The sequence below is a fragment of the Pholis gunnellus genome (genome assembly GCF_910591455.1).
Source record: "Pholis gunnellus genome assembly, chromosome: 18".
NCBI classification, from domain to species: domain Eukaryota; kingdom Metazoa; phylum Chordata; class Actinopteri; order Perciformes; family Pholidae; genus Pholis; species Pholis gunnellus.
In genome coordinates, this window is record NC_136545.1 from 20,148,804 (window position 1) to 20,174,060 (window position 25,257).

The window sequence follows — 25,257 nt, forward strand, 5'->3', positions numbered from 1 at the left end:
TAACATCAACATTAAATGCCTATACTAAGTAAAGTACCTCAAAATTGTGTTTAAGTACAGATCTTGAGTAAATGTACTTGTTCTTATCATTTATGCACTGTGACCTTGCTTCGCATTTTTTTGACCACCTCGCGCTTGCCGTAGTTGTCAGTGCGGACCGCCGCTGCTCCTCGGGACTGAATGAAAGAAGATGTTTGTGTTCCTGTGGCGGTAATAAGACGTCTTTAAAACAACATGTCTCTCAATGGAGGAGGTAGCAGAGGGTTCTACTTCAACACCGTGTTGTCTCTCGCTCGGTCGTTGGCGGCTCACCGGCAGGCTCCGATAGAAAAGGTAACGTTAGCTAAACGACGGTAAACAAGCTAGTACCTGTCGAAAAACATGGCGGCTCAGTAAGCATTTGTAACTGTGACGTCAAAGGTAGCTAACTGTGGCTAACGTTAGCTGTTTTGAACCTGTAAGCTAGCTGATCTTTGCTCAGGTTAATGCTAACGACTTTGATGTGTCAAATAATTAATATTTGATAATCCATGTTACCTGTCACCTGTCTGTCTGTTACTACTTATATAAATATTCTCACTTCTTTCATTGTTTCTGCACGCTTTGTAAAGGGTCAATATTGCATAACTTTGTAATAATTTGTTCTTATATTCTGTTTTAAGGTTTACTTTGTAACAACTGCCTCTTGGGACTACAGATGTTTTTATTAATGTGCACCGTCCCTTATCAAATAAACCAATAAATAACAAAAAGCACAGGGAACTTTTAACTGTTTTATAATACTTACTAATGGATACAAATAATATTCAGATTCATGACTAAAATAACCGTTATTGCAGCTCTATAATGATCAATAATGAGTGAGTCCACACAACAGAGTCCTATATTCCTCATTTATAATAAAACAGTTTATTCAATTGTAGTGATTTCAAACCAAGTGCTCCTGTCTCCACACAAGGAAGCAATCACTGCTAAATACTAAATGTATTGCCTGCTGATATGAAGAGTGGATCAATGTATCTTTTGACTAATTGCAGCATTTTCCGAGTGACAGGTTGTGGATTATGTCTGGCAGCAGCGATCGATAGTGAATCAATAGTGAATGAGATGAACAGCTTTAGCTCAGAGGAGAGCGGCTAAATCACCAATCAAAGCAAAACCGCCCAGCTGCCCTCGAGGCCACTAAAGTCCCAGATTCACTGTGTGACGGTTTGTTTTTGCTCATTTTATTACTTTGAAATTGTTCTGGGAATTTGCACCAAATCAGCTGGGTCCATTACTGTGTGGTGTTGTGGCCCTGCGTCAAAATCTAGTGATAAAACCTTTGATATTTGTGTCTATATTATGCTCATATGGTGTGTTTTTACTAAATTAAGCATAAAACAGGAGGCCAGGTCTATAAGTACTAGTTGGTTTCTGGGTGTGTCTGTGTGCAAAATCCAGCTGTTATTTCTCGTGTATTGTGTGCCGCTGCAATCGAGGGGAACTTGAAGGCAACAGGGACTCCAAACAGGTTAATCTGGCCGCGACAAAGAGGAAGAATAAGTTCCATATCGCCTTCAATACCTCACGAGAAGATTTATTATCGAGCGTGCGTGAGTGACAGACAGTTTTAAGCAATCACAACAGGGAGGCAACCATCTTAAAGTCTCACCCACAAGATGTGATCATGTCATCTTGCAAAACATGCTTGATGAAGAAATGTTTAAGATTTCAGAGTTGAAGTTCTGCGGCTGAAACTCAAATTGTTGGAATAATGCGGTTGAGTTGAGACTCACTCAGGAGGTTGGGATTTGTGGTCGGGGCCACAACACTGAGGTTTAAAACGGGGAAATGATTTAGAACTACAACAGGAAGTACAGCTCAATATGTGGTTAGTGTGATGAAGTAACTGTGGCAGCAGTAACGCAGTGAGAAGTCCTTCCATTGTGTTATTGTGTAAGTGAGCATGTCTTCCTGTTTTTACTTTATTTCTACGTAAAGTCTTTTGAAATGTGCTTGTTGTGAAAGTCTGCAATAAGCTCTCTTTACGAAGTGGAGCTAGAAGCATCGTCCCTCTCTTTGACCGAGAATATGTCCGAGCTATAACTACTACTTTAATTATTGATTATTCTGCTGATTATTTTCTCTAAATGAACCAATTATTTAGTCTATAAAATATCAGGAAACTGTGAAAAAAAATACTAATATAATCACCCAAAACTCATATTCACTTAGCTATCAAACATGACGAAGCACAGCAGCTAACCCTCTCATTTTAGCACATTCAGATGGTTTCCTATGAAGTTTCAGCCCATCAACTGAATGGATTTAAACTTCAACCCTCGGGGTCTGTTTCACACAGACGCCTCATTGTTTGTACAATAACCTCCTTTCACTTGGTGCCAGTAAAGCCGGTGGTACTTAAGAATATAACGTATTTTACCGGCTTGGTTCAGCTCCAACTTCTTCATTAGAATGTTCTGTTTCCATAGTTTCTTTCTGGCTCACTAAGAGGATTACATGGTGTTCGTCTAAACACAGCAGGTTGAGCTTTAACATACAACCAACTGAACCCAAAATCCCTTTATTAATTAATTAATTAATTTATTTATTTATTTATTTATTTGACTGTTTTGGCTGCGACAAACATAATCTTTAGCTTTTGAAATCCAATGTTAGTTACTCCACAAACTTCCTCTGCATTGCGTATCTCATAAAACAAACGTTCAGACAGCTCATGTCTGGCCCTTTAGCATTAAGCTAATTAATGCTATGAGGCCGGTTTTGGCTGGATTCCTGCAGCACAATTATGCAGAAATTCATTATCGCTAATGGAGCCGAGACGTGAGCGATGTGACGTTTAAAAGATTGTTTCATCCAAACAGCTGATGCTTCCAGCTGAAGTCAGCAGTAAGATGTGATGAAGATGTGATGTGTGTGTGTGTGTGTGTGTCGTCCTCTCGCAGGTGCAGAAGCTACAATGCATGTGCCCCGTGGACTTCAGAGGAGTCTTCCAGCTGGACGAGAGGAGGAGAGACGCCGTCATCGCTCTGGGCATCTTCCTGGTTGAGTCGGACCTGCAGGTAAACACGGTTTGTTTCTCATCCAGCCTCGTGGTTTCCTTTGTTAAGCCCTCGTATCACATGCTGTACCTTGTGTTGCAGCACAAAGATGCTATCGTCCCGTACCTTCTCGGGCTGCTTAAAGGGCTTCCTAAGGTTCAGTGGATTGAAGAAAGCTCAGAACGCAAAGGAAGAGGTAACGATACACCCGTGTCATGAACTATATCCTATAATACTCACTATAATCCTTCAGTACACTTTGAGTATAGATGCATACATTTAGGCTGCTGTTTTTTAATATCTGCTGAACTTTGTGTCTCGCAGAGACGCTTCCTGTCGCAGAGATCTTCACCTTTGGTCTCGTAACGCTCCTCTCAGACGTTGCTCAACGGGATGAGACCTTACGAGGACAGGTGTGTGTGTGTGTGTGTGTGTGTGTGTGTGTGTGTTCATATATATGTGTGTGTATTTTTGGTTCATGACATTGTTCCTCATGCTGGCTGTGAAGAGACTCCTCACTCACACTCTGGCGAGATGACGTTAGAACAAGTCTCCTCCTTGTGTGAGACTTGTCCTGAAGGGAGTTTTACCTCCTTTGGAACGAGACTTCTCCTTCAGAAATACTTGGTTAGACACGATAATGATTTCTATGTAGAGTCCTTTCAGACACTTTTAAGAACAAACTGAGACCGTCGGTGGCCAAAACGAGCACTCCTTGTGGACGTACATTAACGGTGCAGAGTTGCCCGGAGCGGCTGCAGCGTTCTCGCTCAATACTCGGACAAGTTCAAGTCACTAAAGACACAAAAACATTGAAAAATAATGTCCAGTTAAAAGAAAACTAGCTTCCCCCTTTAAATGATTGTCTTGACGTATCATCTTTGTCAGATCCTGGAGGCGGTCATGGACATCATGCAGGTCCTGCAAGACATCTGCAAGAATCCGGAGGCTCATGATAAAGGTACCAACACAACACACCTCCTGCTTCCTTTGTATGTAAGTTAGCTTCATGTTAATATGGTCTCTACCTCCCGTAACCTTTCTTCTGTACAGAATACCTGTGCAGGTACACTGTGCCCACCTTGCTCGGCGTTGCCCGAGCGTTCGGCCGCTACAGCAACACCGACGAGCCGCTGCTGTCCAAGCTGTTCCCTCGACCGGTGGCTCCAGCGCCGCCTTCGGCCGACGACGGCGACGCAACGCACCGCCGGTCCTTCAACGACTTCCGCTCCATCCTGCCGAGCTCTTTGCTCACCGTGTATCAGGGAGACACTCTGAGACGGAAAGGCTCCAGTCAACAGGTCAATTTAAGAAAAGTAAAGAAGAAACCTGAACCCTAACCCGTCAGAAAGACGCATTCTCACAAACACTTTTTACTGTGTTTTGCAGGCCAGTCCAGAGAGAGCCTGTCTGACCCCCATCTCACCTGCTGACCCCTCTGCACAGTACTTTGAAGGTAAGTACTTTGCTCCATCTACTGTAGTGAAACACTTGACTGTAGAGAAGAACCCAATGCTCTAAAACATCCCAAAATGATCCCTCTAAACCCTCCTGCTGTCCCCCCTCCAGGCTCGTACCTCCCCGACGGCAGCGCGGTGGACCCCGACTACTACTTCTCCACCATCAGCTCCAGCTTCTCCGTCTCCCCTCTTTTCACCGGCAGCAGCGCCGGAGAGTTCCACGTCCCTCTGGATATGCTGAGACAGCTCCTCCTCATGGTCGGCAGACGCAGATGCATTCGAGTAACAGGAAGGAAAAAAATAGACAACATGCAATTTCATTGGCTTGTTTCTCTCCAATAGGTGGAACAGTTTGTCTCCGAGTCGTTTTTGAAATCGCTGGATGAATCTCTGGCAGAACTTCTGGAGGTATGACTCTCCAGATGTTTGTCCTCTTCATCTTTATTTGAATGTTTTTACGCGACTGCTTCATTGATATGTTTCTGCTTCTTTCTTGTCAGTTGAATCCTAGTCTTCATCTCTACTACAAAACCTTCAGTGATCCTCTGTACGTAGCCATATTTAAAATGCTAAGAGACACTCTGTACAATCTAAAAGGTAAAAGAATCCCCCTCTTTCTTTTAAAATAGCCGCATTTTATTATAAAAAACGACAGCGAGCTGTAACGATGTGCCGTCTGTGCTCACCAGACCTCCAGACGGACTACGTGAAGGAGGTCCACGACTTCGTGCTGGAGCAGTTCAGCAGCAGCCAGTCAGAGCTGCAGAGGATCCTGCACGACGTCGAGTACCTGCAGAGCGAGCTGAGCCCGCTCAAGCTGCGCTGCCAGGCCAACGCCGCCTGCGTGGACCTCATGGTGTGGGCCGTGACCGAGGAGCAGGGTGAGCACTCGCTCTTTAGTTAAGGACGGCAGGACGTCGTCTGTCTCAGGAGTCACGGCTCTTCTTCTCTTTGTCTTTTTTTCCACCAGGAGCTGAGAACCTCTGCACCAAACTGTCGGAGAAGCTGCAGTCCAAGACGTCCAGTAAAGTCATCATCGCTCACATGCCGCTCCTCATCTGCTGCTTACAGGTAACTTTAAACTATGAAAGAGGAGATTCTTTATTCAGAGTAGAATCTTTGCCTGGATCATGATTACACCGACATGTTGTATTATATTTTAAAACGCATTACATGAACAGTTGTGTGTGTGTGTGTGTGTGTCTTCAGGGTCTGGGCCGTCTGTGTGAGCGCTTCCCCGTGGTGGCTCACTCTGTCACCACGTCACTGAGAGACTTCTTGGTGGTGCCGTCTCCTGTTCTGGTGAAGCTGTACAAGTACCACAGCCAGTACGCTTCAGGTGACAACAGCAGTACTCCCATCACGCAGTTCAATTGTTTTATTACCAAAATACTAACCTTCTTTATTTACAGGGGTCGGTGAGATAAAGATCCATGTGACCAACGAACATTCCCAGTCAACCCTCAGTACCAATACGAGCAAGAAGAGCCAGCCGTCCATGTACGAACAGCTGAGGGACATCTCCATCGATAACATCTGCAGGTGAGTTCACACACACAAACACACACACACACACATACAGCCGCCTGAGCAATGAGGCAGGCGGAGCATTTAAACGTTTGGTTAAAATCAAAAAAGATTATATATCTGGCTGTTTCTTTATGTAGTGTATAAATTCCATGAAGTGTCTTAAAGCTGCATTCTCTCTAGTGTCCACCAGGGGGCGACTCCTCTGGTTGTATAGAAGTCTATGAGAAAATGACTCTACTTCTCTCTTGATTTATTACCTCAGTAAACATTGTAAACATGAGTTTATGGTCTCAATCTCTAGTTTCAAGTCTTCTTCAATACAGCATGATGTTCATTTAGTAAATGATGGATCTTCTTCATGAAAGAGCAGCTTTATCGCTCGTGATTGAAGGCGCTATAATGCAGGAAAATGACACTTTCAGGTCTAATCTTGCACCCCCACGTTTAACTAGTCGCTGATGCTCACGCTGTTATGAACACATCTCTCTCTCTCTCTGTGTTCAGGTGCCTGAAAGCCGGACTGACTATGGACAATGTGATCGTAGAAGCGTTCCTCGCCAGTCTGTCTAACCGCCTCTACATCTATCAGGAAAACGACAAGTGAGTCGAGCGTCATTTTCCTCTGACTTTGATGAGAATCAAAAGTCTTTATTTTTTAACGGATGTTGCCTCCTCTCTTCCACAGAGATGCTCACCTGATCCCGGACCACACCATCAGGGCTTTGGGTCACATCGCTGTGGCCTTACGGGACACCCCCAGAGTGATGGAGCCCATCCTCCAGATCCTCCAGCAGAAGTTCTGCCAGCCTCCCTCCCAGCTGGACGTCCTCATCGTAGACCAGCTGGGCTGCATGGTCATCACGGGCAATGTGAGTGTTTATATCTCTGTCATCCATTAACCCTCTGAACCCCGAGATGTTTTTGGGGCGTTTGAATGCACGTTTGAATACACGTTTGGGGCGTGGAGAATTTTAAAAAAGTCTTTTGTGCAGAATAACACAGTTATAATGCCATAAATTATTACAAAGAAAATTTGGTCAAAATGTATTTTGCAAAAGTTGCAAAAAACTGGAATCGATATATTTAACATGTTTCCAAGTGTCCACAAGTGTTACCAGTGTAGGAAAAACAATGGCGGCTCCTCGTTCTTTATATGTTAGACTGTCACATGTTTCCAGCCTCTCCTCTCCTCTCTCCTCTCTCCTCTCTCCTCTCCTCTCCTCTCTCCTCTCTCCTCTCCTCTCCTCTCTCCTCTCTCCTCTCTCCTCTCTCCTCTCTCCTCTCCTCTCTCCTCTCTGTGTTCACTTCCTGAAGTTCAGTCAGAGTTTCTCTCTTGTGGTCACGTGACTGTTGGTCTCAGATGAATCAATCATGACTTCATAGTTTCACATATTAATGTTTCTACACAATCTGGTTAAAGTGAACTCTTTATTCGAGGAGAGACTTTGAATGAGAACATGTAGAATAAAATGTTTTTCATGATATCACCATTTTAAGCTTAGTTTTGGTTGCTTTTTCTGACGGAAGCGTTCGTTGCACTTGATGTGTTCAAGGACCGTTGGAAAGATGAAAACCTGACGATAATTACGTTTTTTTACAGCTTCTGGTTGTGATGAACGGTGTAGTTTTGGCGACTGTTTGAAGAAAACATGCTTTTCAATCCCGCCGGCTGGTTTTGGGATTCAGAGGGTTAGAAACAGTCAGTTTATGTAAATACCTACTTTCTGAGCATATCTAACGTCGTAACTCTTCTCTTACCGTACAGCAATACATCTACCAGGAGGTGTGGAATTTGTTCCAGCAGATCAGCGTGAAAGCCAGCTCCATGGTCTACTCTAACAAAGACTACAAGGACCACGGATACAGGTACGTAAATCACCTCATTACAGTCCTTTAGGAGTTGTTGAGTACATAAGAAAGTGACGTATGAAGTGGGAGAATACGCTGCTCCTCTTGTCGCCGGGTATTATTCACCGTGTGGGAGTCTGGTGGATTGATGCTCCCTCTCTCCCGTGTGCAGACACTGTTCCTTGGCTGTGATCAATGCTCTGGGTAACATAGCAGCGAACCTCCAGGCCGAGCAGATGGTCGACGAGCTGCTGGTCAACCTGCTGGAGCTGTTCGTCCAGCTGGGTCTGGAGGGGAAGAGAGCCAGCGAGAGAGCCCCGGACAAAGGCCCGGCTCTGAAGGTACCAAGCACTCGCACGTACAGACACAAATACGAGAATCAATGCAAAGTAGTGCAGTTACTGAATGAAGTTTATGAATGAACGAGTTGGCTGGATTTGCATCGTATTGGATCATCTTTCAGGTTCTAAGAATAAACTAAACTGGTGACCTCAAAAAGTGAGACTGCAGGTCTGTTCACAATCAGAAAAATACATTATTTTTACAAGAAGGTAAGGCTCAAAGGTTCAGTATGCATGACATTTATTGAGACATGGACAGATGACGACTCACATTATGATCTCATCTGAAGGCCAACGTGTTGCCATCTTATTTAAATACCCGCAAAGGAAGACGCGACTAAAACCCTGTTATCTCTCTCTGAGAATCCTGTGTCTTTGGTTTTGTCATCTTGTCGGCTCTCTCTCTCTCTCTCTCTCTCTCTCTCTCTCTCTCTCTCTCTCTCTCTCTCTCTCTCTCTCTCTCTCTCTCTCTCTCTCTCTCTCTCTCTCTCTCTCTCTCTTGTGAAACATGAAACGTGATGGAAGTAGTAAAGACAAAGACTTTAAACGTTGATTGTTTTGGACTTCTTCTCCTCTTTTTGTCTCTGTAGGCGTCGAGCAGCGCTGGAAACCTCGGCGTCCTGGTTCCAGTTATTGCTGTGGTGAGTGTTCTGGATGTTTCCAACATAGTTTTTATCACCTTCTCCTGTTAACTTTTATATGGGTCAGTGGAAACCTAGCAAATCAGGTTCATTTAGTCGACTTCTTTAGCATCTGAAACTCTAAATGAACACAATATAGAATATTTACGGACTAAAACATAAAAAGGATCCGGATTGCTTTGCCTCTTAAAAAACTCACGTCACATATTTCATTCACACTCATCGTCCGTGTTGTGATGGTGGATCTGTCTCTTATCATCTCTTTGTAAAAGCCTTCTTACAAGCTGCTCACTAGAGTTTCAGCAGATATCTCTCTTCTCTCCCGTCGCATCACCAAACTAGAGAAAAAATGACTTTTTGACGATGACCGTGTGGATGTTTCCTCAAAACTGTACAATTTCAGGACCAACATGCGTGGGAATAATCTATTTATTGCCCCACATTTCCTCCAACAAGGTTGAACAATAGACAGATATTTGCCTTGAATTTTGGCGGTTAATAAAGAATCTGATTTCATTCTTCCATTGCTGCTCTCTCCAAGTACGCGAGGAGGTTAAAGACTGTTCATCTTCTGTAATATAAGTTATTCTTTCCATGAGTTAAATCATTTGTAATGCTCTTCAGCGTTATATATCTGCCGTACCTTAATAACCACAGACGTTTACTCTCTTTCTCTCTCTTACTTCCTTTTCTTCCGCCGTCAGCTGACGAAGAGGTTGCCACCGATTAAGGAGGCGAAGCCGCGTCTGCAGAAGCTCTTCAGGGACTTCTGGCTCTACTCTGTGGTCATGGGATTCGCTGTGGAGGGCTCAGGTGCAGTTAACGTCGAGTTAGGTGAACGCATTAGCACTTTTTAATGTGTCGCGTGTCGTGACCCTGTTTTGACCTTCAGGTCTGTGGCCGGAGGAATGGTACGAGGGAGTTTGCGAGATTGCGACCAAATCGCCGCTGCTCACGTTTCCCAGCGGGGAACCTTTACGCTCAGAGCTGCAGTACAACTCGGCGCTGAAGAACGACACCGTCACTCCGGTACGACAGCACACACACACACACACACACACGAGGTGGACCCTGGTTCACGGCTTCTTGTTGTGTGTCTCAGGCGGAGCTGAACGATCTGCGTAGCACCATCATCAACCTGCTGGATCCTCCTCCGGAAGTGTCCGCCCTCATCAACAAGCTGGACTTCGCCATGTCCACATATTTGCTGTCTGTCTACAGATTGGAGTACATGAGGTAATGTGAGCGGTGTCCACGTGTCACACACTGGCTCGTGTGAGGGATCTTTATGTCGTTTTAAAATCCATCTTTATCCGTCAGGATGCTGCGCGCTCTGGACTCGGACCGCTTTCAGGTCATGTTCCGATACTCTGAAGACAGAGCGATACAGAAGGATAAGTCTGGTGAGCAGAAGAGCAAAAAACACACAAAGCTTGTGGTGTTACTTCTTTATTATGTGCATTCATATTTACTATCTTCTCTTCCAGGCATGATGCAGTGTGTGATTGCCGTTAGCGACAAGGTTTTTGAGGTCTTCCTGCACATGATGGCTGAAAAGGTGACGGAGATGTTTTCACTCATCCTGTGTCGAGCGTGTTCTGGTGCATTAGTTCTTGTTTATTAAGGAATGGCACCACAGGGTTTGTGCCGTGTAAAAAAACAACTAAAAACGGTCTTAATACATCGTCGTTTTTGCAAAAAACATTCTCTTGCTTCTGAAATGTGATGATTTTTCTGCTTTTCTCCGTTTTATTTGATTGTAAACTAAACTTTACTAAACTTTTGCTTCATTCTGACATTTCATCGTAGACCCGACAATTAGTTGATTACTTGAGAAGCCAATCGGCAGTTCGGGTCCGGACCTAATCTTTAGACAATATTTGTATTTTTCAGCCCAAAACCAAAGCCCACGAGGAGGAGCTGGAGCGCCACGCTCAGTTCCTGTTGGTCAACTTCAACCACATCCACAAGAGGATCCGCAGAGTAGCCGACAAATACTTATCTGGCCTGGCCGAAACGTGAGCACACGATCGTTCACTCAGAATACAACTCTGACTCTTTTATCAGCTGTTTTAAAATGCAGAAGCATGAACTGTATTTTCCTTCTCTGCTCAGTTTCCCCCACTTGTTGTGGAGCGGCCGTGTGCTGAGGACCATGCTGGACATCCTGCAGACGCTTTCCCTCTCGCTCAGCGCAGTAAGTCATGAAATAAGTGGACTAATTATCAGTGTAGCATCTTATCTTTCATCTATCTCGTCTTTTATACGCAAACTCTGCAGTAGAAATGGTCCGCCAGTGCGATCTCTGCACTTGAGCGCGATTAATAATGATGTTTATGCTTCATTGCAGGACATTCACAAAGACCAACCTTACTACGACATTCCAGACACGCCGCACAGAATCACCGTCCCAGATACGTATGAAGCCAGAGAGGTAACGTTGCTTCATTAAGAACCAGTTATTCATCAGTTCACCAAGTTGCTGCTCGCCCAAATACATATCGTGTCTTTAATTTCAGAGCATAGTGAAGGACTTCGCTGCACGTTGTGGGGAGATCCTTAAAGAGGCTATGAAGTGGGCGCCGTCCGTGACCAAATCCCACCTCCAGGTGACGCTACGTCACAATATAACTAAAGACAACCTCCACCCCATTAATACAGTGACCATAGCGGCCTTAAACGTGGTTGTAACTGCTCTTCTTCATGTGGTGTTTTTCAGGAGTACCTGAACAAACATCAGAACTGGGTGTCGGGTCTCTCGCAGCACACCGGCCTGGCCATGGCCACGGAGAGCATCCTGCACTTCGCCGGTTACAACAGACAGAGCATCACGCTGGGGGTAGGTCACAAAACTGACTTTTCATACGCTACTGCTAACTAATGCTGCGAGGTCATCGGGTTAAGGCTGAAATTAAAGTGGCTCAAGGATGGAGCCCTGTGGGACGCCACAAACTAGAGCTGCTTAATCCACTGTTTCTTCTTTTATGATGTTCTGCAGAGACAATCATTTTATTTGTGATATACATCCAGAACACTTGCAGTCTATGTGTGTAAAGCCCCTTTCAGAGATGCATGTTTTTTTAAATGTGATGGTTGTTTTACATATTGGTCTCGTGTCTGAATAAATGTCACTTTTGCAGAAAAGTCACAACGGCAATTTTGATAAGTTTCAATACAACAACAACAGCTTTTTGTACGTTTCTCGTCCTGTTTGAATAAAACCAAGAGGAGCATTTACAGAACAGACGCCTGCAGTACGTCTGAATGAATAAAGTAGGAGTTGATTTGTTTTCCCCTGTAGTCCACTCAGCTGACTGAGAGGCCCGCCTGTGTGAAGAAGGACTACTCTAACTTCATGGCCTCCCTCAACCTTAGGAACAGATACGCTGGAGAGGTAAAACCACCAAATCATTCCACATTACCACGTTGACTTTTTAAATGAGTGACCACAGAGAAAGTCTCTTTTTAGTGCAGCCACAACACATTTGTTATCTAAATAAGCTGCAAAACTTGTATTCTATATGCTTGTAAAACACAGAAAATGTACAGATGTTTAGTTTCTGAAACCTTTCTGATGGTTCTCTCTCCTCTGCAGGTGTCGGGTATGATCCACTTCGCCCAGGTGGTGAAAGGACACTCCGATCTGAGCCGGCTGATGATCAAGCAGATGGGGGAGGCTTTAGACTCGGCCCAGCCGGAGGCCTTCACGGAGGCCATGTTCAAACTGGCCGCCTTGCTCATCAGCAGCAAAGGTCTCACTCACTGCAAATATCTGTCACTGATACTCTTTGGTAACTGTGGATAGCTACCGTTAGCTTCCGGAGAAAGACAGAAGCGCTGTCCTCTTCCTCTTTTGGTTGCGCAATGGCAATAAAAATGTCTCTAGAATGAAGCCTTGCGGGACGCCTCAAACTACAGCTGCTTAATTCACTGTTTCTTCATTTATGATGCTCTGCAGAGTCGTTATTCTGTAGCCGTTACGTTCTGCATCTAACATTTACTTCCATGTATCCCCACCTTAAATTCAGAGCTCTGTCTTGTCTCTAAAATGCTCTGGACTTCTTCTCTGGTCTCTCCAGACTGCGATCCTCAGCTCCTGCACCACCTCTGCTGGTCTCCTCTCAAGATGTTCACGGCCCACGGCATGGAGACGGCCATCGCCTGCTGGGAGTGGCTGCTGGCAGCTCGTGTTGGAGTGGAAGTACCGGTACGTCCTTTTCTTCTTGTCCTTGTTTGATGCGTTTCGTCTCCTGATATAAACTACAAAATCTCCTCTCTCGGCTGCCGTAGTTCATGCGTGAGATGGCGGGAGCGTGGCAGATGACCGTGGAGCTTAAGATGGGCTTGTTCTCCGACGCCAAGGTGGAGGCCGATCCTCTGGCTGCATCGGAGGAGAGCCAGCCGATCCCCTGCCCTCCAGACGTCACCCCTCACCAAATATGGATCGAGGTTGGACGAAAAAAAACACATTCTGCTCGTTCTTAATCGTCTCCTCCTCCGTTGTTTCCGCTCATGTCGGCCCTGTTTGTTGTCCCCCTCTAGTTTCTAGGCCAGCGGTTTGAGATAGCAAAGTATTCCAGCGCAGATCAAGTGGAGATCTTCGGCAGTTTGCTGCAGCGCTCGCTGTCTCTCAACGTCGGAGGAGCGAAGAGTAGCCTGAACCGCCACGTAGCTGCCATCGGCCCTCGATTCAGGTCCATAAACGCACACGAAGCTCAAAGATAAATATGCGGAATGTTACTTACCTTTCCTTTGATGTCCGTTTAATCTTACTTTTAAATGCACGGTGTGTTGATATGTTTCTCTGTGCGTCAGGCTGCTGACTCTGGGTCTGTCTCTGCTGCACTCTGACGTCCTCACCAACTCAACTGTGAGAAATGTGCTCCGAGAGAAGATTTATTCTACAGCCTTTGACTACTTCAGGTACCCACACGCATTCAATCCATCAATTAATGTGGTGTTGTTTTTACAGTAATGTAGTCTGTACAATATCAGAAAAATGTGTGAAATTGTGTTTCTCCAAAACAACCCAAACGAACAAATGATAGAAAGTAGAATTAGCACTAATTCACAAATATTAGCATGCTAACACGCTAAACTAAGATGGTGAACGTGTTAACCTTTAATCCTGCTCAACGTCAACATGTTAGCGTCACATTAGCATTTAACTCAAAGCACAATTATGTTGTTAAAAACTCAAGACTCACCGATTGCAACCTGCCAATTAAAAACTATAATTTACATTTTCTTTTATGGAAATTTTAACTTCAATTCTATGTTCATAATGTAAAAAGTTAGTTGTTCCAAATGTTTTTAAGGTTTGCTCCTCCGTGGCTTATTTTGGAAAGAATTGCAAACATGTCTTCTTTTTTTTGTGATTCATTTTTTGATTAAAATGTAACCGATAATAAAATAAATAAAATAAAATAAATTAAAAATAAAATAAATAAAATAAATAAAATAAATAAAATAAATAAAATAAAATAAAATAAAATAAAATAAATAAAATAAAATAAATTCTTGGATTTTGCTTGAGACTCCTCTCCAGGATAAAGCACGTCTTCTTCACTCGCGCTAAAGAACTTCGTCACATCAAAACCCGTCTGGTGATGATCTAACCCTCCTCTCTGTCCCTCCAGCGCTCCTCCAAAGTTTCCCACCCAAGGTGACAAGTTTCTCCGCGAGGACATCAGCGTCATAATCCGCTTCTACGCCAGCATCCTGTCCGACAAGAAGTACCTGGCAGCGTGCCACCTGGTCCCACCCGGTGAGCTTGGTACTACCCCGGCCCCGAGCACGCTCTCTGCCGGGATATTCGGATCGCTTATCGTGTCCAGCACCTCTCCGATTTCTCTCTTAAGTAAGCCTAAAGCGGTGGAGCTCGGACTGCACTGCCGCAGGGGCATGCCTTTTTTTATATATACGCATGACAAATCTGACGCTGTTTGTCCTCACGATGCTGCAGATAGATCCTGGTATCTATCCGTCTGTTATGAACCCGGCTTTAGATTTTTTTAATAGATTTCAATGTTCTTTTCTTGGTCCTTATTATTTTCTCCCTCCAACTCTTTCTTTCCCTTTTGTTCCTCTTTCTCCTACTTCTATCTTCTCGTACCTCTACGATCAACCTGTTCTACCCTTAATAATGTTTACGTGATGTTTAGAGTGTGTTTGTGTGAGGTTCTGCTCCACAGTCAGCGGTTCACTGCAGTAGATGGAGCAAAGTAATGTTCTGCTGTGGACGTATTCCAGACTCCTAAAAATAATCTCTGTCAGTTTAAGTGAACGTTATATTCAGAATGTTTTCACCTCTTTACCTTGATGTCAGACACTCGAGCTGTTATTTATGACTTTGGTGGTTTAACGGGTTAGTTCAGATTCACCAAAGTCACACAATAACACAAATAAACCAACAGATGGAGGCAGCAGTAGAGCAGCAACTCCCGTGTTCTATGAGGTAAAATCACTGTATTTGTGAATGAATGTCTGGTGTCTTTAAAGAGATCCTAGATGAACCTTTAGGAGTCTAGAATACGTCCACAGCAGAACATTACTTTGTTCCATCTACTGCAGTGAAACACTGGCTGTGGAGCAGAACCTCACACAAACACACTCTAAACATCCAAACTCTCCCTTAAAGCAGCTTGTGAGGAAAAGCGCAAATTTGTCATCCGCGTTACGATGCACGATAATTCATCATGTCCGCCCCACCCGTCTGCCCCTCCGATTTCAGAAGAAGAAATGTTTTTTTTCTTCCAACCCCAGAAAATCCTCTCCTCTTCATTCCCGACGACTTGAGAGCAAAAGGAAACGATCTCATTCTCATAAACATCAAAGCGCTTTCAGGTAGACGAGTCCTCCAACCGCTGATCCTGGATCAGATTAATCTGACCCCCAAAATAATATCTGACCCAGTATCGGTGGTTCAAGGCAACTTCTACCTGCGTGTAAAATCCCGCTGGTTTCCCTGCTTTCAAATGCATGACATCACAGCAGAGGAGTCCTCAGAAACTCCCTCATCAGCGATCACATTCTGGATGTTTGTTGCTGTTTAACAGTCAAAATACCGACTTAAGACTCTTTTCTCTCTGCTCAGATTTTCATCCATGAGTTGGTTGCTTGTGTCTCGGGCCATACTAAATCTGTGTGTGTGTGTGTGCGTGTGTGTGTGTGTGTGTGTGTGTGTGTGTGTGTGTGTGTGTGTGTGTGAATCAGACAACCAGGACCCGTCCCTGCACAGTCTGTCGGTGATGAACGCCGCCGACCTCCGGAGCAACACGGACTCCAGCGTTCGCTCCCAGCAGAGCGGCCAGGGATGGATCAACACCTACCCGCTGTCCAGCGGCATGTCCACCACGTCCAAGAAGTCAGGTACCGCTGACGACCCGCTCGTCTCCCCTCCACATATCCAATAACGTAAAGGGAATTACCCACAATTCATAGCGGCATGTCCAAGAAGTCGGGTACCGCTGACGACCAGCTCTTCGTGCATGTGTTGGTATTTTTGCTTATAGTGAAGTATCTTCAAATGCTTCACATCCATAAAATCTGTACAACCGAAGCTAAACGTTTATGTAAGTCAATAAACAATCATTTATAAAAGTATTGAAATTGTACCGTAAATGCAACAATGGGCCTGCTAGATGCTAAAGATGACCAGCTCGTCTCGCCAAGAACGTACTTTGCTCAAGGGGAATTACCCACAATTCATAGCGTTGTGACGTTAAACACGGGGTTAAAGATGGAACATGCAAGCTGAGGATATTTATTTATTTAAATTGTTATTGAAGCTGTTTTGAGAATAATAAACAAGTAAATAGATTATGTGACAAAAACCTCATCTCCTGAGGAAAAGTCTGGAAGAATTTAAATTTTGGGAGTAAAAAATATAAAATAAATACCCACAAAAACTGAGGGTTTAGTTCAGGGTTCAAGTCTTTAAAGGCTGAAGACGTTAAAGTGACCCAATGTTTCGTCCGTCTGTCCCTCTCGTCCACATCTTAGGGACGTCCAAGAAGAGTAACAGAGGAACGCAGCTCCACAAGTACTACATGAAACGCAGGACTCTGCTGCTGGCCTTACTGGTGAGGGACGATGAAGATGATGATGATGATGAAGACGATGATGAGTTTCTGGTTTTAACTCTACTGCTCTCTCCCCCTGCCTCTCTCTCTCTCTCTCTCTCTCTCTCTCTCCAGGCCAGTGAGATCGAGCGCTTGACGACGTGGTACAACCCGCTCTCCACTCAGGAGCTCGCCATCTCCACGGAGCAGTCGGTGGAGACCAGCATCGCCAACTGGAGGTCCAAATACATCAGTCTGACGGAGAAGCAGTGGAAGGACAACGTCAACCTGGCCTGGGGCATCGCGCCCTACCTGGCTATGCAGCTACCAACCAGGTCAACACACTTCCCCCCCCAAAATGATTTAAATGTAATCCTTAAAATAATCGTGACCGTTGATTCTTTATTTCTAACTCCTTGGTTTCCAGGTTCAAGAATGACGCCATTGTTGCTGAAGTGACCCGGCTGGTGAGGTTGGACCCCGGAGCCGTCAGTGATGTACCTGAGGCCGTCAAGGTGAGATCACTCAGTCCAATAGTCCAACAGTCTAGAGGTGTGTGTGTGTGTGTATTCATACTTCCTCTCCTGGTTTTAGTTCCTGGTGACGTGGCACACCATCGACGCCGACTCTCCCGAGCTGAGCCACATCCTGTGCTGGGCTCCGGCGGACCCCCCCACCGGTTTGTCCTACTTCAGCAGCATGTACCCTCCTCACCCTCTCACCGCTCAGTACGGGGTTAAAGTGCTGCGCTCCTTTCCCCCGGTAAGTCACACACACACACACTCGTGTTTTCTTTTTAGCCGTCGACTTCAGAAGAATCCCCGCTCTCTTTAACGTCACGTTGTCTCTCGGTAGGACGCCATCTTGTTCTACATTCCTCAGATCGTTCAGGCTCTCCGTTACGATAAGGTAAACACAAACTACCGGATCTTAAACGATCACTTTTAAACGGCTGATTTGGTGAAGGTTCGATCGTCGTTTTACGAAGCGGTGGCACTAAACTCTGCTTCTCTTGTCTCGGCTCAAGATGGGTTACGTGAGGGAGTACATCCTGTGGGCGGCCCAGAAGTCTCAGCTTCTCGCTCACCAGTTCATCTGGAACATGAAGACCAACATCTTCATGGACGAGGAGGGACACCAGAAAGACCGTGAGCGGATCGTCACAAATACTTTGCTGATAAAAACACTGTCAAAATAGGCTACAAATCAAATAGTTTACAAGATATTCATTTGTTTCTTTATGATGCATTGATTGGTGTAAAATCCTCTCGTCTGCCTCATTAAATCACGTTGTGTTGATGTAACCTCGTGGTTTTCTGCGTAGCCGACATCGGGGAGCTGCTGGAGCAGATGGTGGAGGAGATCACGGGTTCTCTGTCGGGTCCGGCCAAAGACTTCTACCAGAGAGAGTTCGACTTCTTCAACAAGATCACCAACGTGTCGGCCATCCTCAAGTAAACCCGGCGCCGTGACTCTACACGTTATCAGCAGACGAGGGAATGCTTTTACTGTGAAATGTTAAACCCTGATTTGTTTTTGATTTTGCAGGCCGGTTCCAAAGGGAGAGGAGAGGAAGAGAGCCTGCCTCAAAGCTCTGTCGGACATCAAAGTCCAGCCAGGTGACGAGCTCTTCTGTAGCCGAGGATTAAACACAGCAGTTACTGGGCTGCAGTGAAAACATGACATTTTTAAAAACCTGTTTCTTTCAGCCGGACTCTGCTTTAGTATTCCTCGGTTGTACGAGACATTTGTCCTTTAACTGAGTCTTTTGTGGGGATTCTGACGGAGACACCGCTCTGCACCGTTATCGGTTAAAGTAAATGTTGTATTTGGACTGAATTGTCTCCAGAGTTCACAGATAAAACATGTTTTTCTTCTATAGATTGGAGGTTTTGTTCCATGTGGACGTTGTATTTGTGAACATTTTGAGCCCATTAAGTTACTGAATTGTGAATATGTGCGTGGTTGTGACTCTCTAAACTTGTTGTTTTCTTTAGGCTGTTACCTACCAAGTAACCCTGAAGCCATCGTGCTGGACATCGACTACAAGTCTGGAACACCCATGCAGAGGTAAACGGGGGAGACATGCCAACATAGACCCTTTTACTCAATATAAATGTGTGATTAATTGGCTCCTACACATATAATGTGGTGTTCTCTGTCGCCACAGCGCCGCCAAGGCGCCCTACCTGGCCAAGTTCAAGGTGAAGCGCTGTGGGGTGAGTGAGCTGGAGAGGGAGGGTCTCCGCTGCCCGGAGGACTCTCTGGAGGACGGGGAGGACAACCCGGACGGCTCGCGCAGGATTTGCTGGCAGGCGGCCATCTTTAAAGTGGGAGACGACTGCAGACAGGTACCGAGCTCGTTCGCCGGGACGTTTTTTCAGGGGGAGGGAACTTCTCCTGTGAACCCTCCTGCGTTTTTCTCTTTTACTCTCCAGGACATGCTCGCTCTGCAGATCATCGGGCTCTTTAAGAATATTTTCCAGCTGGTCGGCCTGGACCTGTTCGTCTTCCCCTACAGAGTGGTGGCCACCGCCCCGGGGGTAAGACTTCACGTCCCGTCACTCAACCTCCAGATCCTGTTTTCTATTTATCCAGTTAAATTCAGCATGGATCTTAGTTTTGTGGTTTTGGCCATCATTTCCTAAAAGCTATGATTATATGCAAGCATGAAGCTGCACAGCTTTACATCACTCTGGTAGTGTCTTAAAGCTGCATTCTCCCTAATGTCCACCAGGGGGCGACTCCTCTGGTTGTATAGAAGTTTATGAGAAAATGACTCTACTTCTCTCTTGATTTATTACCTCAGTAAACATTGTAAACATGAGTTTATGGTCTCAATCTCTAGTTTCAAGTCTTCTTCAATACAGCATGATGTTCATTTAGTGAATGATGGTCCATTTAGAGTCAAACAGACCATAAAGCAGGGGATGCTTTAGGGCGGACGTAGAATTTTATTTTCCTAATCAGCTATTTTGTTTTCCTCAGTGTGGCGTGATCGAGTGCATCCCCGACTGTAAGTCCAGAGACCAACTCGGCCGACAGACGGACTTCGGGATGTACGATTACTTCCGCAATCAGTACGGCGACGAATCCACGCTCGCCTTCCAGAAGGTGTGCAGACTGGAAACGTTTGTGTGATCGTGAACCAGTCGATCGCTTTATTTGATTGTGCAGCAGTGGAACTAAAACACAGTTTAAAGTTATTAAAGTCTTCTTCTTCTTCTTCTTTCCACAGGCTCGGTATAACTTCATCCGCAGCATGGCCGCCTACAGCCTCCTGCTGTTCCTGCTGCAGATCAAAGACAGACACAACGGCAACATCATGCTGGACAGCAAGGGACACCTCATCCACATAGGTACGGCTCATATACTGTATATGTAACAGCTGATCGTGAGGTTCCATTCAGTTACATTGTGGTGCGTTCAAGCTCCATTCAGTAAAAAGTATCTTTGTCTTTCTGCAGACTTTGGCTTCATGTTCGAGAGCTCTCCTGGAGGAAACCTGGGCTGGGAGCCGGACATCAAGCTGACCGACGAGATGGTGATGATCATGGGAGGCAAGATGGAGGCCACGCCGTTCAAGTGGTTCATGGAGATGTGCGTCAGAGGATATCTGGCCGTACGGTAAGAAAAAGTCTGCGGCGTGTTGGCCTCCTCCTCGTGCTTTGTGACGGGAGAAAGATGAGCCACTCATCCACACGGATAACTTTTGTGTAACTTTTGTTATTTGTTTCTCCTCCGAACATGAAGACCCTACATGGACGCCGTGGTTTCTCTAGTGACCCTCATGCTGGACACTGGACTGCCGTGCTTCAGAGGACAAACCATCAAACTCCTCAAGTAAGTCCAGGAGTCTGTCAAATACATCTGGGGGGGTTTTAACGTGTGGCCAAAATATCAATGAGTTCAAACATTAATGGATATCTTCTTTTTTTTTATCAGAGGACGGTTTAATCCTCAGATGAGTGAGAAAGAAGCAGCAGCGTTCATCATCAAAGTCATCCAAAGCTGTTTCCTCAGCAGCAGGTATGAGGAAGTGCTTCCTCTCTCTCAGGTCTACACGTATACTCATATTTTGTTTAAACGGATATTTTACTTTACGTTTTAAAATAATATTCTATCCACACAACAGCCTCCGGTAGTGTCTTAAAGCTGCATTCTCTCTAGTGTCCACCAGGGGGCGACTCCTCTGGTTGTATAGAAGTCTATGAGAAAATGACTCTACTTCTCTCTTGATTTATTACCTCAGTAAACATTGTAAACATGAGTTTATGGTCTCAATCTCTAGTTTCAAGTCTTCTTCAACACAGCATGATGTTCATTTAGTAAATGATGGTCCATTTAGAGTCACACAGACCATAAAGCAGGGGATGCTTTTAGGGGCGGGGCTACACAGTGATTGACAGACCAGCTGTGTACGGGTCAATTCAGCTCACTGGCGGCGGCCAAATCGCCAAACATCAGTCCAGAAACCATTAAGTAACGTCCACTTCTTATAAACACTCTGTGGTCCACACAGATACAAAGTAACTGGAGTTTTTAAAAACTACAACTTAAAGGGCGTCTAAAATATCCGTAACACTCCTTTTGCGTGCGGACGAGAGGCAGAAACCCAGAGGAAGATAAACAATCTGTTTATACGTGTGGACGGATCCTCACATGACCTCATGCAACACGTTACAAACTCACATATTTTTTTTTATTTCAACAGGAGCAAAACGTACGACATGCTGCAGTACTACCAGAACCAAATACCCTACTGAAGACTCTTCTGCTGGACCTCCGCTGTACGGCCGAGACGAACGTCTCCACACAAAGCAATGCAAAACCTTCTTCTTGTGTTTTTTTTTAATGATTTTAAGGAGGCGGTGGATGCGCTTTACCCAACGTGGCACTTTGATCCTAATGCTCCACTTTTATTCAGCGTGACTGCACGTTGTCTGATTTTATAATGCACCTCTGCGTTTTAAAAAGTACGTCTTTAATTAACTCGAGAGTGAAGAACAATGTGCGACTTTTAACCAAAAGAGGTATTTGAATGACCCTTTAAGTATTTTCTTCTTGATGCTGTTTGTTACTAACACTAGCTGTCACAGGAGAGGACGGTGAGGGAGCCATATTTACAATGTTTGTCAAAGCAGCTGTTATCATCGTCCATCGTTGTGTTACGACGCTGTTATCCACTTTTATGCACTTTATAGGTCGCAGTATTTCATCGGCTCCTCCTGCCTTCGATCGCAAACTTTCAACAGATTATAAATTAGATACCATGGATGAAAACAATCTGAAGTTTAATCAGCGTATCAATAGAATGGCAGGATTTATTTTTGAGTTCGTAGAACAGAAGCTGGTAGATTGATCTAACGGTAGTCTTTAGGAACGTCACGGTGTTTAGAGATTCACGTGTCATCACGCTGTAGAATATTTACTGTAGAATCACGTCAACATCGCAGGTGTTTTTACTGTGATTCACGCTGAACTTGTAGAGCTAAATGTGAAGAACATAATCAGAAGATTTTAATAAGAATCCTCAAAGCCGGTCATGTCAGCTTTTAGCTTTAACTTGTTTTTGTTTTTTTTATCACTACAGGAACTCAACGACCCGCGACCGGAACTTTAGAGGATCTGAAAAGCTTTGGTGCGAGATTCTGTCTCTTGTTTTCCATTTAGAGTCAAACAGACCATAAAGCAGGGGATGCTTTAGGGGCGGGGCTACAGGGTGATTGACAGGTCGACACCAGAGACGTATACGCCGTCTCTATGTCCCGCCTCCTCAGTCCAGATATGGTCACTTCCTGTTGACTTTTTTGCAAAATAGCAAAGATGGCGACGGCCAAAAAGCCAAACTGGAGGCTTCAAAACATCAGTCCACAAACTGACGGCCCCAATACATTTGATTTAGATTTTATTTTAAGGAATTGTCACAACCGGCACACAGTTTTTAACACTGCTGATGTATAAATACTGCGGTACTTTCCTCAGCTCAGTCAGCGAGAGATAGTGACTTTTATTTCAATAAAAAATCTCCCTCTTTGAGTTCCTGTAGTGGAAACGTTGCTCTACATCCGATATATTTCTACCCGTCTTAATGCAAAGTATCACAAACATGTTTTGCGTTCCCTTAAAAGTATACTTGTAACCCTGTGTGAGAACATTCCTCTGTGTGTATCTGAGCTATATGGAACCTCTGTGGTTTGACTGATGCAGATGATGAAACCTTAAAAAGCCATTTCTCCTCCCCGTAGAGGTGGAAACACGACCGTAGTAATACTACAGAATATAAAAACCTGACCTTATGCAATATATTTGTGAATATTGATGCTGTGTTTTGCGTGTTGTTCCCTTCATCCCGATCCGCGCGTGAGAAGTGATTTTATTTGTTTCCGTCACATCGTCGAGTGTGTTTAAGTGCAGAAATACGTGTGAGAGGAGAGCTGTTGAAGACAAAGCCATTTTTAATGTAGTGTGTTTTAAATCATGTCAGCTGATGTGTATAAATATATAAATGTGTTCAGAGATCACGTCTGTGTGAAGACTTCTGATTTACAGATTAAATGTTCAAACTTCACAGTGTCTCCTTTACTTTGATGTTCTCTCTCTCTCTTGCTGTCTCTTTCCTGGTGTCTTATTTCTTGTCTCTTTGTCTCTTTGTCTCTTTCTTGTTTTTCTTTCTTGTCTCTTTGTCTCTTTCTTGTTTTTCTTTCTTGTCTCTTTGTCTCTTTCTCACTTGTCTGTTTTTTCTTGTTCTCTCTTCATGTGTCTTGTCTTCGTAGTTTTTCTTGTCCTGGTGTTTTTAAGTGAGATGTTTAATTAAAGGACAACAAAAGTCAAAGTCTTCTTGTTGTTTCATGTTATCGTTCTTTGTCTTTTTCTTTTCTCTTTCTTTTTGTCCCTCTCGCTCTCTCTCTCGCTCTCTCCGACCAAATTCCAGCATTGCTCATCTCTGTTGGGACTCCCGTCGTCTCCTAAAGGTGAGAGTTTAAGATGTTCTCGTGAATTATTACACGTACAGCGGGGAGGGAGTTCACGTGACTGAGTCGTATAACTAGAGAAGCTTCGTCGCCCAGGCGAAAAATAAGTGTACTTTTTTGTACTTAAAATATACTAACATTTTCAATAGTACACTTCAAATATACTTTCAAAGAATTGTACTTTCTAAAAATATATAAAAAGTATACAAAAGTCACGCTTTCACCTATTTTCAAAAATCTACTTTAAACACACTTTAAAATAATTGTACTGTAGTATACTTTCAAAAAATATATTATAAGAAAAATATAAGAAAAGCTGTAGAACAGAGGACTCACCTGTTGTACTTTAACCACAGAGCGCCATCTAGTGCTCAGCAAGAAACTCCACAGATACTCAGTGGTGGAAGAAGTATTCTCATCCTTTACTATCAGCTAAATGTACTCAAAGTACTTCAAATAGAAGTATACAATCCAGCTAGCTGTATAAATGTCTACTTATTGTTTTGTTTTTGTACCTCTTGTATTTCTCTCTTAGTTTGTGCTCGTTTCCTAACATGTTTTCTTTTTAACTATAACTCGAATTGTGTATAAAAGTGTATACAAATACAGAAATAACTCAAATAATTGCACCTTTTGTTTGTTTTTTTGTTGATATGTTTGATTGATTTTAATAGTGTGTATCCCATAGGTTAGGTGTTACTAAACATTTGTATTTGACTTCAATTATTTACTACAAACGGAAATCCTTAGTGTTAGTGTTACAGAAGATACACAAACATAAAATCAAACAATTTATTACAAGTATTAATTGGTCAAAGGAGGAGTAAAGTAAAACGAATAATAATATTACAAATAAATGATAATAATGATTGTCTTATTATTAATTGTACAATTATGATTATTAATATAATTATTATAATTATGTATTTGTATTATTATAATTATAATATTACATTATATATATATATAAATATATATATATATATACATTTTTATTGTAAGAAAAATGGAAACAAATTGACCTACGATAACCTGCAATAAATATATTAAAACAACTTTATTTAGCTTAAGAAGTACAGGAAGTAAAGCTATTCAAAAAATGAATATTTGCCTCTGAGATGTTGTGGAATAGAAGTATAAAGGTAGACAAAGTGTGAATACTTCAGTGCAAGTACCACAAAACAGTACTTGAGTAGATGTACTCTGTGTGTAAGTCATGGCTGCCTCTCAGGTGTTTGTTTCAAACAGGTAACCACTCCTCCTCCATTGTCTGCGTGACGTCACGGGGATGGGCAGGTCACGTGGTCGCGTCGGAGCGAAACCTGTTGGTTTAATGTTTCTGAAACAAGAGAAGAA

At 43.9% G+C, this 25,257-nt stretch overlaps 1 protein-coding gene across 3 annotated transcripts; it reads left to right on the top strand.

The window, feature by feature from the left end:
* The first annotated feature begins 188 nt into the window (after positions 1-188).
* Positions 189-23,651, top strand: pi4kaa (phosphatidylinositol 4-kinase, catalytic, alpha a). Of its 3 annotated transcripts, XM_079179342.1 has the most exons (55): positions 189-333; positions 2,949-3,065; positions 3,147-3,240; positions 3,369-3,457; positions 3,933-4,005; positions 4,098-4,345; positions 4,434-4,500; positions 4,614-4,762; positions 4,847-4,912; positions 5,005-5,101; positions 5,194-5,385; positions 5,475-5,575; positions 5,714-5,843; positions 5,917-6,046; positions 6,539-6,634; positions 6,720-6,903; positions 7,800-7,900; positions 8,055-8,223; positions 8,814-8,864; positions 9,569-9,677; positions 9,757-9,893; positions 9,967-10,100; positions 10,185-10,267; positions 10,352-10,422; positions 10,758-10,882; positions 10,980-11,061; positions 11,215-11,298; positions 11,384-11,473; positions 11,584-11,703; positions 12,166-12,258; positions 12,460-12,616; positions 12,944-13,071; positions 13,155-13,313; positions 13,407-13,558; positions 13,680-13,787; positions 14,504-14,724; positions 16,080-16,235; positions 16,869-16,948; positions 17,063-17,262; positions 17,355-17,442; positions 17,522-17,689; positions 17,783-17,836; positions 17,955-18,075; positions 18,252-18,381; positions 18,476-18,546; positions 18,925-18,997; positions 19,098-19,278; positions 19,366-19,470; positions 19,916-20,041; positions 20,166-20,286; positions 20,395-20,554; positions 20,681-20,770; positions 20,873-20,956; positions 21,642-21,717; positions 22,521-23,651. In XM_079179342.1, exons 1-54 carry the CDS (start codon positions 235-237, stop codon positions 21,691-21,693), a joined length of 6,366 nt encoding a protein of 2,121 aa, XP_079035468.1. In that variant the 5' UTR covers positions 189-234; the 3' UTR covers positions 21,694-21,717; positions 22,521-23,651. The 3 variants fall into 3 exon arrangements, with proteins under 3 accessions (XP_079035468.1, XP_079035467.1, XP_079035469.1); XM_079179341.1 differs by having other exon boundaries at positions 21,642-23,651; XM_079179343.1 differs by having other exon boundaries at positions 14,504-14,631; positions 21,642-23,651.
* The last annotated feature ends 1,606 nt before the right edge of the window (positions 23,652-25,257 follow it).

Bases quoted from the DNA above. Each gene is read 5' to 3' on its own strand.
- pi4kaa (XM_079179341.1), top strand. From the start codon at position 235: ATGTCTCTCAATGGAGGAGGTAGCAGAGGGTTCTACTTCAACACCGTG. The intron at 4,346-4,433 runs GTCAATTTAAGA...TGTGTTTTGCAG, and splicing joins GGAAAGGCTCCAGTCAACAG to GCCAGTCCAGAGAGAGCCTG. The intron at 5,844-5,916 runs GTGACAACAGCA...CTTTATTTACAG, and splicing joins CCACAGCCAGTACGCTTCAG to GGGTCGGTGAGATAAAGATC.